Source organism: Chinchilla lanigera, unplaced genomic scaffold (genome assembly GCF_000276665.1).
Source record: "Chinchilla lanigera isolate Chin_1 unplaced genomic scaffold, ChiLan1.0 scaffold00040, whole genome shotgun sequence".
NCBI lineage: Eukaryota > Metazoa > Chordata > Mammalia > Rodentia > Chinchillidae > Chinchilla > Chinchilla lanigera.
The window spans coordinates 12,957,223-12,973,344 of NW_004955441.1; the positions used below are offsets into that span (position 1 = coordinate 12,957,223).

The following is a 16,122-nucleotide window of genomic DNA, read 5'->3' on the forward strand; positions in this document are numbered from 1 at the left end:
TTGTCACTCACCGTCAGGTTTCTTGCTGCTTGCAGTTTGCACTTGTGTCGTCCACAAGCGGTGCCATGAGCTCATCATCACGAAGTGTGCCGGACTGAAGAAGCAGGAGACCCCTGACGAGGTAAATATCTGCAGCACTGTGCTTCCTTTCCCCAGTTCCTCCCTCCCTGCCTCTGATGTGGTCCCCAAGAAAACTTCTCATTGGCTATCCCAACACTATCTTTATTGTGCTGATCAAAACTGAAGGTAGGGCGGGGGATATAGCTCAGTGGCACAAGCGCCTGCCTGGCAAGCGCAAGGTCCTGAGTTCGATTCCAGGTACCAAAAAAAAAAAAAAAAAATGAAGGTAATTGTGCATGGTCTTCGGGCACAGGCCATGTGTTGCCCCTGTGAATATTGTTTCTGGAACACTTGGGTTCCAGAGGCAAAGCCCACAAGAAAAGTGTGAGTTGTTTTACTTCATGGGTGCTTATCTGACCCCAGAAGCAGCTTTGGGATGTGTCTATGGTTCATGCAGGTAATAGGCAGAGACCAAGACAACACACAGGTGGGAACTTTGTCCTTAAGGTGTTGGGGAAGTGGAGTAAAATGGACAACCCAAGGAAAGCTCCAGAGGGAGCAGTAACCCCACTGGTAATAGGCAGCATTCACTGGGCACTTACCTTGCCTTGCCCTGAACACTTAATGTACATTATTTAATCCCACACCCACTTTAATGAGATATGTGTTATTATCACCTTCATCTTAGAACAGAGAGATCATAAGCACAGAAAAGTCAAATTAATTCATACCGACTCACTCAGCTACTATATGAAAGAACCACATTCGAACCCAGGTGGTCTGCACATCTGTAATGCCAGAACTCAGAAGGATGAGACAGTACTGCCAAGTTCAAGGCCTGGGTGACGTAGTGGGTTCAGGGCTGGCCTGGACTACACAGCAAGACCCTGTCTCAAAAAGTCAAAAAAATCACCACAAACCCAGGTGGTATGCCCTAGAGTTTGGGCCCCTGACCACTGCACTACACTGTCTCTCAGTCTTAGAAACTAGTATGAAGATGGCTGCAGGGAGGTTGCTGGGGAGAAGAAAGTATGAAAGTTCAACCAGGGAAACAGGTTTTTCCTGATGGAGGCATTGGAAGAATGATGGTATTACTGATAGATTGGAAAAGCTTTTCCAGCGAGATGGCAGGTATAATTGCAGTGTTATCTGTGGAAGAACAGATGATTTCAAAGGCTTACTTTAAATTTGATATTTGAAGACTACTGTATAATCATAGGCTACTAGAACGGCAAGGCTGGGTGGGTTATAACCAGCTGGGTTTAGAAACAAGTGGGTTTATAATTTGGCTTCCAAAAGAAGTGACCTCGTACCCACTTCTTCAAAGTAATTTAACCACGTAGCATCTTGGCATCTAAAACATTTCTCATCTTTTATCTCCTTTTACTTTCATACCATCTCTGGGAAGGAGCGAAGGTTTAAGCTTAGACTGAGCTTTTGGTGCTCCTGGAGGGTTGTTTGCAGGAGGTCTGCCGTCTTGGTTAAAAGTGCGGGCAAACATCTGATCTCCCTACTTTACTACTTTCACAAGAGAATAAAGGGAAGAGACCATCTGCTTGCTGTCTGAACTTCCTGCCCATGGACATTAACTATTAACGGGGCATCTTCTGTACAGCAAGCATTGTGCCGTAACCCACAGAAGCAAAGAACACGTGGGTCCCGTCTGCAAGGATCTCTCAGGTCTGGTCACCTGGGAGCCTCTGCAGGCTTCTAAAGCTTGTCCTGACTTTCTTGGAGGGAAAAGTCCCACCAGAGTCGGTGTCATGCCCACTACAGGGCTCAGGTGGGAACTGCGTAGCACCCTCTTAATCTGTGACCTACTTCTTGTCTTTCCTGGAAGACTGAAGAGAGAAGAGTCTCCAGTGAAGTGTGTTTTCAAACTTGGTGTGTGTCCCAAGGGACAAAAAGCCATGCGCTGAGGGAGAGGGCTTGGGTGTCTTGGCTTGGTGGAGCTGATTCCCTGTCCTCGTGTTCCCTGCATGCCACTATCTTATGCTGCCTGAGGCCCATCATGGTGATGGGTGTGCCTTCTGCCAGGAGCTGCCCTGCTGGCTTCCAAAACCCAGTTCACTCCCTGTGCGGCCTCCTTCAGCATGACACACATGCTCACATGCATCTACGTGCAAAGCACAAACACCTCCAGCTCCGAACACCAAGCTTCTGATGCCCTCCATCCTGTCAAGGGTGTTCCACCACTGCGCTCGCTGGACCTTTCCCATCTCGAGCGCTTGACCGCCTGCCAGCTCTGTCTTGGGTCTGTGTGTGACACCGAGGACTCGCATCCCTACCTACGCTTCTAGGTGTGGTGGCCAAGGGACATTCCACCTCCGCATCACCCTCTTTTCGTTCTTGTTTTTGAGTCTGACAATTCTCTTTCTCCCCTCGGTCCTCTCTGCGTTTTCCCCCGAGAGCCCCACTCACCCTTCATGTCTGCGTCTTCCTCCCCCGGAGTGTGTGCGCATGCGCGGCTGCCTGCTCTGTGTGTGTGTGTGTGTGTGTGTGTGTGTGTGTGTGTGGTCTTCTCCATCCACCTGGCTCTGTCACAGGCTTTCTGTTCTGATACTTCAGAGTCCTTAGTACTTCCGCCAATGGTTGCATGGCAGTCCCTAGCTCCACACTGAACTTCTGGTAACCTGGGACAGCTTCGCCTCAGGCTGTCGTTCACCTTGCTCTGGGGCTGTTCCTAGGAGATCTGCTTCTGTTCACGTCTTCCAGACTGTAGGGCTGGAGTGGGGGCACTGACCTCAGCGCTCCTAAGGGGTCAGAAAGGCAGAGGTACTCATGCCAAGCTAATGTGCGGTGGCTACAGTTGTTGTCGGGAAACCTGGACACCTGGTACCCAGGCAGGACAGTACTGAGCAGGATTGGTGGAGGGGCGATCACTCCTGGGATGTGTGACAGGCTCTGATGATGCAGGCCGGAGCTCCAGAGTATGCACCCTGTTCGTACTTGTGTCCCTGTCCAGCGCTCATCTCTCCCCTCTTACACCCACGGGACTTTCCATTCTCCACCAGACAGGAGCCAGGGAGCAGCTTCCTCCCCTAGTCCCAGAGTCCGAGGGCAGCCTCCTTCCCAGCCCGTTCATGCAGGTGCCCGTGCCCTGGCCCACAACGTGTGTGAGGGTTTGAGGCGATGGTCTTGTCGTGTGAGGAGCACGGGTGCCTCCGCGTCCCTCAGGCGCCACCCTCTCAGCCGTCTCTATCTGACAACCAGTCTCTACAACACCTCGCCTGGCCCATGCCGCTTCCCAGTCTCCTGCGCTGCGAAGGCCCCTCTGCCCAGCTGAGCCCTCCATGTACACCTCCATACACCTCGCCTGGCCCATGCCGCTTCCCAGTCTCCTGCGCTGCGAAGGCCCCTCTGCCCAGCTGAGCCCTCCATGTACACCTCCATGTACACCTCCATGTACACCTCCATGTACACCTCCATGTACGTCACATGTGGTCATGTCCCATGTGTGGCCCAAGTGCTAGGTGCACACTCCGGGCTGAGCGTTGCGACTGAGGTTGCCTGGAGTCCTGGAAGGGGCGTAGCAGGGCCAGGCGTGGCCTGCCTTGCATTCAGTGCTCCAGGCCACGAGTTAGGCGCCTTGGGAGTGAGAGCTTGGCTGGGAGGAAGGTGCGTTCACTCTGTTTCCCAGGCGGCCTTCAGAGCCAGGCCGGGGCCTCCAGTGACTCACAGCTTCCGAGAAGGAGGCTCTGAAGCAGGCTCTGAAGCAGGCTCTGAAGCAGGCACGGGCACCAGGCCTCAGGCGAGGAGGAGCTGGATGGGTGCTGATGCTGTCTTCCTTCCCCGCAGGTGGGCTCCCAGCGGTTCAGCGTCAACATGCCACACAAATTTGGGATCCACAACTACAAGGTCCCCACCTTCTGTGACCACTGTGGTTCCTTGCTGTGGGGCCTCCTGCGGCAGGGCTTGCAGTGTAAAGGTGAGTTGCCCCCCCCCCCCACCTGCACGCTCCTTTATTCTTTCTTTGCGACAAATCTCAGTCTGTTTTCACAACCCAGAAAGTGAGTTCCAGAATTGGCTAGAGCACAAGCCCTTGTTAATCTCTTGTTTCTTACTGCAAACATCTATTAAGAACTCTGGGCAAGCCAGGCTGGCAGTGCTTGCCTGGGATCTGAGCACTGGGGAGGCTGAGGCAGGAGGATGTGGAGTTTGAGGCCAGCCTACCTATACAGCAAGTTCAAACTGGCCTGGACTATATACTGAGATCTGACCTCAGAAACAAAAAACAAAAACAAAAACAAAACTCTGGGCAGAGATCACCCATGACCCTGACAGTACAGAGAGAAACAGAAGAAGGTAGGGGCCATGTTTTAAGATAGTTAACCATTTTTCTTTGTTTTTTGTTTCTTTTTCTTTAAAATGAAAATTTAAAATAATGATTGTTAAAAAGCGGGGACACGAAATGAATCTACAAAAGTTTAGAAATATCTAGGTTAGCAAAAGACACGCTGGAGTAGAAAGGAAGAAATATTTTGGGAGTTAGGCTGTGAAGTAAGCAGTAGATGCAAACTGGGGCTTTTCTCCCGTGACCCAGCGTGCCGAGCTCGCTCTGGGGAAGGAGCCCGTGCTAGCATGCTGTCTCCTTAGATGGCTTTCTGGTCTTTCCTGGGCTGTGGCATGGGCGATAGTGTCTCTCTGTCCCCGGGGAGGAAACTGAGGCTCAGAGGTGAAGTCAGCTGCACACATCACACAGTTCATTAATAGAAGGGAGGCTTGAGCCTTGGTCCTGGAGCCGCAGGTTCCTTCCTCTGCTCCTCCTCTCCCGTGCGTAGCCTGTCTGCTGTGCTGCGTGTGCTGTAAAATCGGTAACTTTAGCTGCGTACCTCAGGGGTGGCTGTGTGGAGCCGTAAAGAAAGATCTTCCTCCCTGCCTCCCTCCCGATCCCCTCCTGGCAGCAGCACACCGTGTGGACAATGTGGGGACAGACTGGGCTTTAATAAAGGGTCCAGTTGGGGTTTTTTGTTTTTTTGCGTGTGTACCGGGAATTGAACTTAAGACCTTGTGCTTGCCAGGCAGGCGCTGCACCACTGAGCTATATTCCCGGCCCAGGGTCCAATTTTATGAGCCGGTCCAGCCTGACGACAGAATAGACTCCAGATTGGGCAAGAATATTGCCTGGGTGTCACTTCGAGACAGTGTTTTATCATTCGTATTGACCTGTGTGGGCCTGGCCTTTGTCCTCAGAGTTACCCTTTCCCTGCCCTCAGCCATCGAGGGGCCAGGCCCTGGGACAGGGCTCACACCGCTGTGGGATAACTGAGCTCTGGCACCGGGAGAGCAGGAAGAATGCCTTGTTCTTGCCTCTTGTCTGTAATCCCAGCGCCTGCCCTGTCTGAGCCTCGCCAGGCCCACCCCAGGGTGTGTCTGAGCACCTGAGCCGCAGTTAACCGTCTAGAAACCGGGCTCCAGGGTTTCCATGTTTGCATCACAAGTTTCTGGGGCACCTGAGCCCCTTGCGTCCTTCCCTTACGCAGCCCTGGCCTCTGCGCCGTGCTGCCACTCGCGCGGTGAGTTCTGTGGGACCTGTTTCCCCCTGGGTTATGTTTCTCAGCTGACACTGGGAGTTGGTGCCACTGGAGGGAGAGACGCCTGCACCTTCTGATTGTCATTTCCTTCTCTAAAAAAGATATGAGATAGCGTATCGGCCCTTTGGCTAAGGTCAAGTGGAGTATCTTCCTAGATTAATATCTGATTTGTCTTCTCTTTGAGGGCACTGTAGGAAATGGATTTGGGGAGCGAGGAGGTGGAACAGAAGCCTGCTCCCTACTGTCTGCATCGACCTGGTATTGCAGTACCTCCAGGAACGCTGCACCCCACCAGCATGCAAGGAAAGCAGACAGGGAGTTATCACAGGGGACCCGGCGCACCCTACCCTCATTTGTGTTTTGTCCATGCTCCCATACGTACATCAGCACAGCCGCCCCGAAGCCTTCGGGGCCCAGGGGATAGTTTCTCAGGAAAGCCAGATCTTCGCACACAGCTCGCTGCCTGCCCCGTGGAAGCCCTGTTTTGTGTCACCCTGTCCAGTGTGGCCCTCTGTGTAGACTGCGTTTCTGCACGAGGTGGGGAGAGCACGCATTTAGGGAAGGCCTGAAATTCCTTCCTGACTCTTGCCTCTCTCTGAGATCTGTCTTTGGAAATGCTCTGCGCCGGGGCTGCTTTCGTGGACAAAGGTTGGGGCGTTGCCTGCTCTCCATGAAGCTATGAAGGATGGCAGAATTCCTGTGAGGTCGTAAACTAGGCGGCGGAGGAGCTGTCCCTGCCTGGTTGGGTTCCTGCCTGGTCAGAGGACCCTATGCCGTTCATCCGAACTGGCCTCCTGCTTCTGAATACAGAGATGAAAGGAATAAGAACGTAAACACTGTAACCTTGGCTGCGTACCTCAGGGGTGGCTGTGTGGGGCCATAAACAAGGATCTTCCTCCCTCCCTGCCTCCCTGCCTCCCTCTCTCCCTCTTCCCCTTCTTTCTGTCCTTCCTTCCTTCTTCCCTTTCTTCCTCTAAAAAAATACGTGCAAGTTCAAGCCTAATCTGAACAATTTAGTGAGACCTTGTCTAAGGAGCTAGGATGTGGCTCAGTGGAAGAGTGTCCCAGATTTAATCCCCAGTACCAGAGAGAGAGACAGAGACAGAGACAGACAGAGACACACACACACACAGAAAGTGAGAGACAGAGACAGAGAGAGTGGAAGTATTTAGGTATTTAAAAAACACAAAACAGGATTTTTATTGTCATTTTTCTTGTTTTACTCTTTCAGTTTCTCACACTGGGAAGGCAATATGATTTTTACACATGTGAGTCTGCTTTATTACACTTATGAGTATGATCTCAAATTGCATCCATTTACCTATAAAAGTCTCCAGTTTATCCTTTTTGATGGCTGAGTAGTACTCCATTGTGTAAAAATACCACATCTTTTTATCCATCCCTTGATTGATGGGCATTTGGGTTTTTTCTAAGATTTAGCTATTACAAATTGTGCTGCTATAAACATAGGTGCACATATATCCCTGTGGTATGATTTTTATTTCTGGGAAGATACCCAGAAGGGGAGTAGTTGGGTTGAATGGACCTCTAATCCTAGTTTTTTGAGGAAAACTAGGACTTTTGAGGACTCTTCACACTGATTCCCACAGTGACTGTACCAGTCTACACTCCCACCAACAGTGGAGAAGGGTTCCTATTTCCCCCACAGCCCCTCCAACATTTGTTACTGGTTGATTTCTTGCTGATGGCCGTTCTTTCTGGGGTGAGATGGAATCTCAGTGTTGTTTTCGTTTGCATCTCTCAAATGACCAGTGATGTTGAACATTTTCTTCATATATTTATTTGCCATTTGTATTTCTTCATCTGAGAAGTGTGTATTTATCTCAGATGCCCGTTTTTGGATTGGGTCTTTGAATGTGGAGTGACTGATTTTTTTTCAATTTTTTTATATGTACTAGATACAAATCTTTTGTCTGAGGGACAAGTGGCTAAAATTTTTTCCCACTCTGTGGGTTGTCTTTTCACGCCGTTCGTGATTTCTTTTGACATGCAGAAGGTTTTTAGTAAGATGAGATCCCCATTGTTGATTCTTTGCAGTGCTTCTTGTGCAACCTGAGTTTTGTTCATGAAGTCTCCCACCTGCACCAGTGTCTTCAAGATCTCTCCCTACTTTCTCTTCCAGTAGATTCAGTGCTTCTGTTTTAACATTTAGATCTTTGATCTGTTTTGATTTTAGTTTTACTTTGGTGCGTGGCGAGAGACATGGGTCTAGTTTTAGTATTCACCGCGTAAACAGCCAGCTTTTCCAGCACCGTTTATTAAAGACGCTATGTCACCATTTTTCAAAATGTCCCATACTGTTTTTAAAGCGAGGCCTCTTATCATAATTTCAACTTTTATTTATATTTTTAGAATTAAAAGAGCGCCAGTAACATAGAGCTTCATTCTCGCTGTAAAAACTCAAGCCACACTTGAAGGAGTGTATTTTTATATTCTTTTTCTATTTCCATTTCCAGACTTAACTGCTACTAAGAATTTCATAGGTCCTTTCAAGCCTTTTTGGGTACATTTGAGGCATGGATATTTGCAAACAAAACGTTAGTATCTATTGCTGCGTAACAAGTTATCCCAAAATTTACCGGTGTGAAACAACCGATATTTACTTTCTGAGTATCTGTGGCTGAGAGATGAGGGGCAGTTTAGGGTACGGGGTCCATTGAGAGGCTGTGGCGAGCTGCGGGAGCTTGGCGGGAAGAGCAGACACTTTAAGCTCGCTCCTGTGGCCCGTGGCGGCCTGGGGTCCCTGCCGCGCCAGCTGGGCCTCTCCAGAGGGCAGCTTGCAGCGTGGTGGCTGCCTTCCTGCAGAGCAAGCAACCGAGGATGCCCAAAGGACAGACCCAACCTCAGAAGAGACATCCTATCACTTCCGGCATTTTCTGTCCTCGGAGGAGAATCCCTAGGTCCAGCCCACACTCCGTGGGAGAGCGTGAACTCGAGTCAGGGCGTTAGAACCCTCTGCGGGGCTGCGCGCTGTACCCAGACACACATCCCCACCACCTGAGAGTATGATCACTGTTTGTGAGGTCAGCCCTGACCAGCCTTTTAAAAACTGATGTTATCAGTCCATTGTCGTGGTGCATGCCTGAGATCTAGCACTCTGGGAGGCTGAGGCAGGAGGATCACAAGTTCATTCCCAACCTGGGAAAATTAGTGACTAGGTAAGACCCTGTCTCAAAATATAAAACTGCAAAAGGCTGTGGGGCGTAGCTCAGTGCAAAGGCCCTCTGTTCAGTCTCCAGTCCTGGAGAGGGGAAGTAGACAAAGACACGATGCTGTCATCTCTTCATCTTCTTCCAGTGCCTTTTCACTGCACTCACCACCTTCCAATATTCGATATTACTTACAAGTTACTTTGTGTATTTCTCTCTCCATCTAACTATTAGCCTCATGAAGGCAGAGATTTCTGTGTGTGTGTGTGTGTCTGTCTGTCTGTATGTTCTCTGCTGTTTCTCCAGCATCTAGAAAGTACCAGGCACATTAGTACTCAACAGATATGTGTTAATTAAATGTTCTGTAATTTAGGGGTTGGGGATTTAGCTCAGCGGCAAAGCACTTGCCTAGTAAGCGCAAGGTCGTGAGTTCAATTCCTGGTACTGGAAGAAAAGACAAAAAAAAAAAGTGTTCTGTAATTTACTTTTCTTTCTTTCTTTTTTTTAATCTTTTTGCTACCGACAATCAAACTCAGGACCTTGTGCTTGCCAGGCAGGCACTGTGCCGCTGAGCTATATCCCCGGCCCTGTAATTTACTTTTTGTAGAGTATGTTTCAACGTACTTCCAAGACAGTGCATATGACTGTGTATTCTGCTTTTTTAGTGACACCTTATAGTCCCCATTATGGAGGTTTCACTCCATTGCCTTCCTGGGGGACGTTTCCTGTTTCTGTGTTGTCACTGTTTTAATTAATGCTATCACAAGCATCCTCGTACACATCTTCACCCACATGCACAAAAAATTATGGAAGAAAGGCTCCTGGCAGGCATATTTTCAACGCCTATCCCCTCCTTTTTGTGTTTGAATTAGGTGAGGAAGCCATAACGTAAGAGCATTTTTGCTCTTACGTCGTGTCTGTTTTAAAACAACCATATGAGCTGACTATGCCTCTGTTGCATTGGAATTTACTTTTGCATGGTCAGCGAAGCCTGTCTCGTAATTTCAGTCACCTGTTCCCTGCCAGGCTCCGGTGTGAGAGGGGTTGTTTCTGCTGCCCAAGTGCACACTGCCATGTTACACAGAGTGGGAATGCACTGAAAAAGCACGGCATCTGGCTTTGTGCGGGACATCACGGGGAACTCAAAGATGACACAAGCTCTACTTGGGCTACAATAAGTTTAGTAGCAGTAATAATTAAAACCATGAATCGAAAATAAGTGTGCAGGGGGCTGGGGATTTAGTTCAGCGGCACAGCACCTGCCTGGCAAGCGCAAGGTTGTGAGTTCGATTCCTGGTACCAAAAAAAAAAGCAACAAAAAAAATAAGTGTGCATAGTTCACGGGCAGGAGAGGCCGACGCGGCTGGGATGGTCAGGAAAGGCCTCAGAGGAAAGGGGCTTGAGCTGCCCTGCAGGGAGGGCACAGGCTTGGAAAGGTGTGGGGAGGAGCTCGTGGCAGAAGACGGGAGGAGAGTGGGTCAGTGCTCAGCACTGCCGCCTCGGGAGGTTCTGGGCTGATCCGGAACCTTTCCCAGCGGTTTTGGACAGTGTCCAGGGAGCCCGAGCGACCCACCCCATTCTACACGGAGGGCTGGCAGAGACCTAGTCAGTTTTTGGATGAGAAATGCCGAGCGGCAGGCATCTGGCCCACAGTGGCCTCCGGAGAGCATTGTGTGATGGTTCCAATGAGATCACGACTTCAGGGGTTGTCTGGCCTGGCCTCCCCCCAGGGCAACACCCCTCTGGCCTGGCTTTCTCCTCTTCCGCCTGGCGCTCTGCAGCCAGTCTCCCCCACCCCTGCCAACTTCCCCTGCACAGGTGCAGCATTTCCTGGTTACCGCCGCCTGCTTGGCCTCTGAGCATAGCACAGCGCATGGTAACGTGTGAGGAAATCAAACCGTTGCCCTGGCTCCCCTTCAAGGGCTAAGTTACCTCAGCCTAAAGAACTTCTGGAGCATAGTCACACAGGTGCCCGCCTAGGAATGGCTTTGCCCTTGTCCACAGAAAGTCCCCTTGCTTTAGAATTCCTGCTAGCCCGACCCTCCTCACTGCAGTCATCACGGTAATCTCATCAGAGGGTAGGAACGTGGAAAGAGTCTCCCCAGAGGATGGTAGAACATTCAGTAGAGAGGATGAAGGTCAGTGCGTGCATCCCCAAGCTGACCTGAGACTGCTGCAGCTGTAGCACCCTCAGCACACAGTAGCTGCTCAGCGAACACCCAGCTGGGCAGGGGTGCAATAGCGATGTTTCTTTTCTAAAGGCTCTGTCCAGCAAAGCGGCTGATTTCTTCTTCACACAACTTCAACCGGGTAAAACCCTTGCGCATGCGCACTACCAGGGGAAAACGCCTTCCAGGGCAGCCCCAGGCTCATGGCCTTTGGCTTTGGTCTTCTCTAGCAGAATAGAGGAGGGCGACAGAGACGACCAGTTTGACCACATTCTGTGAATGCACCCCAAGTTTCTTTAGGTTCCAGCTGGCAGGCCCAGGCCCTCTTCGGGTCACTTACCCCACCTCCTGGTGTCACCCCAATCCCTTTGCTTTCTGGATCATCTTGAGCCCTTTGTCCTCAGCCAGCTTTGCCCTTAGCAGTCCGGACTTTTCAAAGCGCTGCCGCTGCCTCATGTTGTCCAATCTAACTGACATGTGATTGGGGATTTTAAAAACATATGAAGACAAGCACGTAGCTCCCCTAGGGAAGGAACAGAACTTTTACAAATAAAAAGCAAAGTCCTCTAAAAACATTTTTACTTTGCAAACCCAAGTGGTCAGGATGGACTAGTGTGGCATTTGGGCACCAGAGGGCGCCAGTGGTTAAATTATGTGGACAAGTTGCCCTTGCCAAGAAATTCTCTTCAGCTGGCCCCTTCATTCTTCTCTTGTTGGTACTGTGCTAGGCAAGCACTCTACCACTGAGCTGCACTCCAGCTCTTGTTTGAGACAGGGTCTTACTAAATTACCCAGGCTAAACTTGAACTTCTGATCATACTGCTTCAGGCTCCTAGGTAGTTGGTACCTTTTTGTGTTTGTTTGTTTGTTTTGAGACAGGGTCTCACTATGTAATTCAGGCTGGTCTTGAGCTCACTGTGTAGCCCAGGTTGGCCTCTAACTCTTGGCGATTCTCCTGCCTCAGCCTCCTGAGTGGTGAGATTACTGGCGTGCACCACCATGCCCAGCCCAAGTAACTTGTATTATTACAGGAGTGTGTGAGATGGATAAACGCTTTCATGGGGGGAAGAGCAGGCGTCAAAGGGTAGCTGTTGATAACAATAGATAGAGAATTCCACCAGAGTGCTGTAGCCTGGAGTGTATGATCAGTTCGAGGGTGTTCATGCAGTCCTCAGCCACTGCCCTGGCTCGGCTGCCCCTCCCCCTCCCCCGCCCCCACACCCTTATTCGTCTTCCTCTCAGCAGCTTAGCTGAGCCCTCCAAAGCAGGGCTGGGACCCTGTGTGTTCTCTCCTTCCAGGCCAGTGACTCCGCAATGTAGGGCAAGCAGCCCTTCTGCTTTCCTTCTGGAGGCAGTTTTATTTATTTGTTTGATTTTAACTTTTTCTCCTAGAGTTTATGTTTTAGAGCAGTTGTAGGTACACAGCAAACTTGAGCAGAGTCCAGAGATGTCCCTTTCCCCTGGCCCCATGTGCACCTAGGCTGGCCTCGCCTGCCACCAGGTCCTCCAACAGGCCCGGGTGTGTTACCTGGGGATGAACTTAGCATGTCCACACTCACCATCCAAAAGTCCTTGGTTACATGAGGGCTTTCTCTTGGCATTTGTAATCCACAAGCTTGGACAAAGGTGTAATGACATGTCTGCCATTATAGGGTCATACACAATACTGCCACTGCCCTAAAAATCCTCCGTGTTCTGCCTCTTCACCTCTCCCTCCTAACCTATGCCAGTCATTGATCCTTTTACTGTTTCCATAGCTTTGCCTTTTGCAGATTTCCATGTAGTTGGAGCAGTATAGTCTGCAGCTGTGGTACAGACCAGCCCAGCAGCCCCTAGGAGCTGGGACTTAGGGGAACGTGTGGCTCTGGGGCCACCCCTGCTCTGGGGAGAGCAGTCCCCCAAGCTGCATTGCTTGGGTCCAGCTGTCACCAGGGTTGCCATGTCTCCTGATGTAGCACAAGCCAGGCCACAATATCACATCTTCCTACTCTTTTAAATTGCTGGTGTGTTTTAGGGTCCAAAATGTGGTGCATCTAGTAGATACTCCCTGTGAGCGTGAAGAGGTTGTGCGTTCTGCTGTTGTTGGATGAAGCAGTCAGTGGATATAATTATATCCCGCTGGTTAGTGTTGCTGTGGAGTTCAAGTTCTGTGTGCTGACTGTTTATCTCGCTTGGAGGGATATCGATGTCTCCAGGTTTAAGAGGAATCATTTGTTTTTCAGTTTTTGCTTAACATAGCTTAAGCTTCTCCTGTTAGGTGCAGACACACTAAGGGTAATGTCACCGTGGAGAGTCTACCCATTTATCATCATGTAACGCCCTCATCAAATCGGATGAGCCCCTCCCTCTGAAATTTTCTGTGTCTGAAATTAATATACAGTAGAATCCCCTCCTCTCCGCAGGGGATATGTTCAAGATCCCCAATAGCTGGAGGATACTACCAAACTACCAAACGCTATATATGCTGTGCTTTCTCCTATATATACATATACCTGTGATAAAGTTTAATTTATAAATTAGGCACAGTAGGAGATTAACAGTAATAACTAATAATAAAATAGAGCAGTCAAAACAATATAATCCAATAAAATTACCAGCATCACTACTTTTATACTTTGGGGCCATTGTTAAGTAAAATAAGGGTACTTGAATATAAGCACTATGATACCATGGGTTACAGTTTTGCTTTTAAATCCTTTCTTTGAACCCGTGTGTTAAAAGGTCTTGAGTTTAGTGCAATTAGAAGGTGGTAGAAATCTTTAAGAAGTGTGGCCTCTTAAAGCATATTAATCATAATTGTTTTAAATTCCCAGTTTGACAATTTCAGTATCCCTGCCATATCTGAGTCTAGCTCTAATGCTCTATCTCCTTAAACTATGTTTTTCCTTTTCCGGTGCCTTGTGGCTTTATCTTAATAGCTAGACACGATGCGCTGGGTAAAGGAATCAGGGTCACGTCCGCTGAGGGTGCAGGGAAGCGTTTTGCAGTCCTGTGCGGAGGTGAGCCTTGTCTCGGACTGTGAACTTCGCAGGGTGGCGTGGTCATCCCCTGGCCTCAGGGGGAGCAAGATGGCTGGACTGGGCTGCAGTTAGATGTTTCCTTTCCCCTGGGTCACTGAGGAGCTGATAAGACCCAGCAGTTCAAACTCTGCTGAAATACCTTCTCCTTGGGGCAGGCCATAATAAGAAGCACAGAATGGTCTAGCCTGTTTCAAAATGGTTAGTTTCCCTTGCCCTCTGGGGAGAATGCAGAGATGCTCCTCCTATAATTACCCAAGAGCCGCTGTGTGCGTGGGACTTGTGGTGAGGGAGATCAGCCTGTCTCCCTGGGACCTGTTTGGATCCAGAATCTAACTGAAAATTTTTTCCAGAGAAGTCAATTAAATTCTTCTTGAGTCAGTATTTGTTCCCCAAAAGGAACCTTAAATGTGATGTTTATTGGTTCATCCTTATTTCATATGTTCAAAGTGCCTGGAAAGAAAGAACTAGAAACTGGTTATCTCTGCAAGGTGGCTGGATGGGCGATTATAGTTCTGTGGGATGGAATGAATGGCGGTCTTTACTTTTTATGCTTCTTTATTGTCTTGCATTTTCCGAAATCTATCATGTATTTTACAGTTTAAACAGAAAAGTGACGTGTTAGGCTGTGAACATTTGAACGTGTCTCTTTACAGTCTGCAAAATGAACGTTCACCGTCGATGTGAGACCAATGTGGCACCCAACTGCGGAGTGGACGCCAGAGGGATTGCCAAGGTGCTGGCCGACCTGGGAGTCACTCCGGACAAGATTACCAACAGCGGCCAGAGGAGGAAAAAGGTAATTGGCTATTTGGTGGCATTTCTGGACCTGTCCCTGGGCCGGATCTCTGTGCTGGCTTACTGAGAGTGCTCTGGGTCTGAGACATGTTACTCAAAGCAGCGTGTGCCTACAGAGAAAAAAATCCAGGCATGGTGCTGTATACCTGTAATCAGAAGGCTGAAGCAGGAGGATCATAAGTTTAATGCCCTGTGTCAAAGTAAAATCAGACAGACAGGTTGGGGTTGTAGCTCAGTGCTTCCTGCATTCATTCTCCAGGGAGAAAGGAAGAGAAGAGGTGGAAAGGAGGGAAGGGAAGGAAAGAGGAGGAGAAGGCCAGGCAAATAAGATGAAAAGTCTTCTACAGCTGCTGACAAGGGGGTGACAGAGAAGGAAGCCTTCGCAGTTAGCATTTGTCAGAGAAATAGAAGGTTTAAGATGTGGCCTGTGGGAGTCCGCCTAGACACACTGTAACCTGGTAGACAGAGCCGCAGACTTGGCTGCCTTTGGGGCTGTGTCTACTCAAACAAGGCCAAAGGTCTGAGCTTCCCTTTGGTGGTGGTGTCACGAGGATAGAAGGACACAAAGCTGGAGCCACCTTCTGCTCTAGGAGAAGCCAAGATCTGCGTGGCACCAGCGCTGAGCTGCCTCGGGAATACTGTGAAGACCCTCCTGCATGGAACGTCAGGGCCTTTCTTTGGAGACCAAATCCCTATCTCTATCCATGTGACATTCTGACTGTCAGCCGTGGAGCTGTTCGCATAAATGTTATTTTAGTAAATCCAGGCCCACAGGTATAAATAGAACGAAAGGGTCTGTGTCAGGCTGTTCTTTAACCTGACTCCTAGGATTGAAAGAGCAAGTTGACGTGGTAGGCCACACCTGTAATCTCAGCTATGTAGGAGGCCGAGGCAGGAAGAGCTGGAGTTTGAGTTGGCTTGGACAATTCAGTGAGATCCTGTCTCAAAATAAAATCAATCAAATAAAATAATAAAGTCAGGAGTCTGGGGATGTAGCTTAGTGGTAGAGCACTCCTGGGCTGAATTCTGGTCACACACATGCACACACACACACACACACACACACACACACACACACTGTGGGTGGGCTAAGTGCAGCCCTCACTGCCCAGCATCAGGCATTTCCAACTGCTTTAGTACAAAAGCAGATCTGATGCTAGGGACCTCTATGGTCTTGGCTCCCTAAATTCTGCCCTGAAATGCCTCTGAGGTGCCCTGCGTTTTCTAGGCTTCTTCTTTTAGAACCTGCTTGTGTCTTCTCCCTGCTGTCACCAGGAGAGCTCTTTTTCTCCTGATGGGAAGGTTGGACTGTGTCCAGCTTCCCTGCTTAGCCTGGACCTCTTGTGTTTTGGGCGTCTCTTCTCAGTTCTGAAAT

General features: G+C 49.5%; 1 protein-coding gene across 3 annotated transcripts in view; it reads left to right on the forward strand.

The window, feature by feature from the left end:
- Positions 1–16,122, forward strand: part of Prkce (protein kinase C, epsilon) — a 499,694-nt gene that overhangs the window by 314,520 nt on the left and 169,052 nt on the right. For all 3 annotated transcript variants that reach the window (XM_013517553.1, XM_013517554.1, XM_005390971.2), the window contains 3 exons: positions 36–121; positions 3,859–3,988; positions 14,606–14,748. In XM_013517553.1, the coding sequence (XP_013373007.1) occupies positions 36–121; positions 3,859–3,988; positions 14,606–14,748 (359 nt within the window). The remainder of the gene's footprint in view (positions 1–35; positions 122–3,858; positions 3,989–14,605; positions 14,749–16,122) is intronic.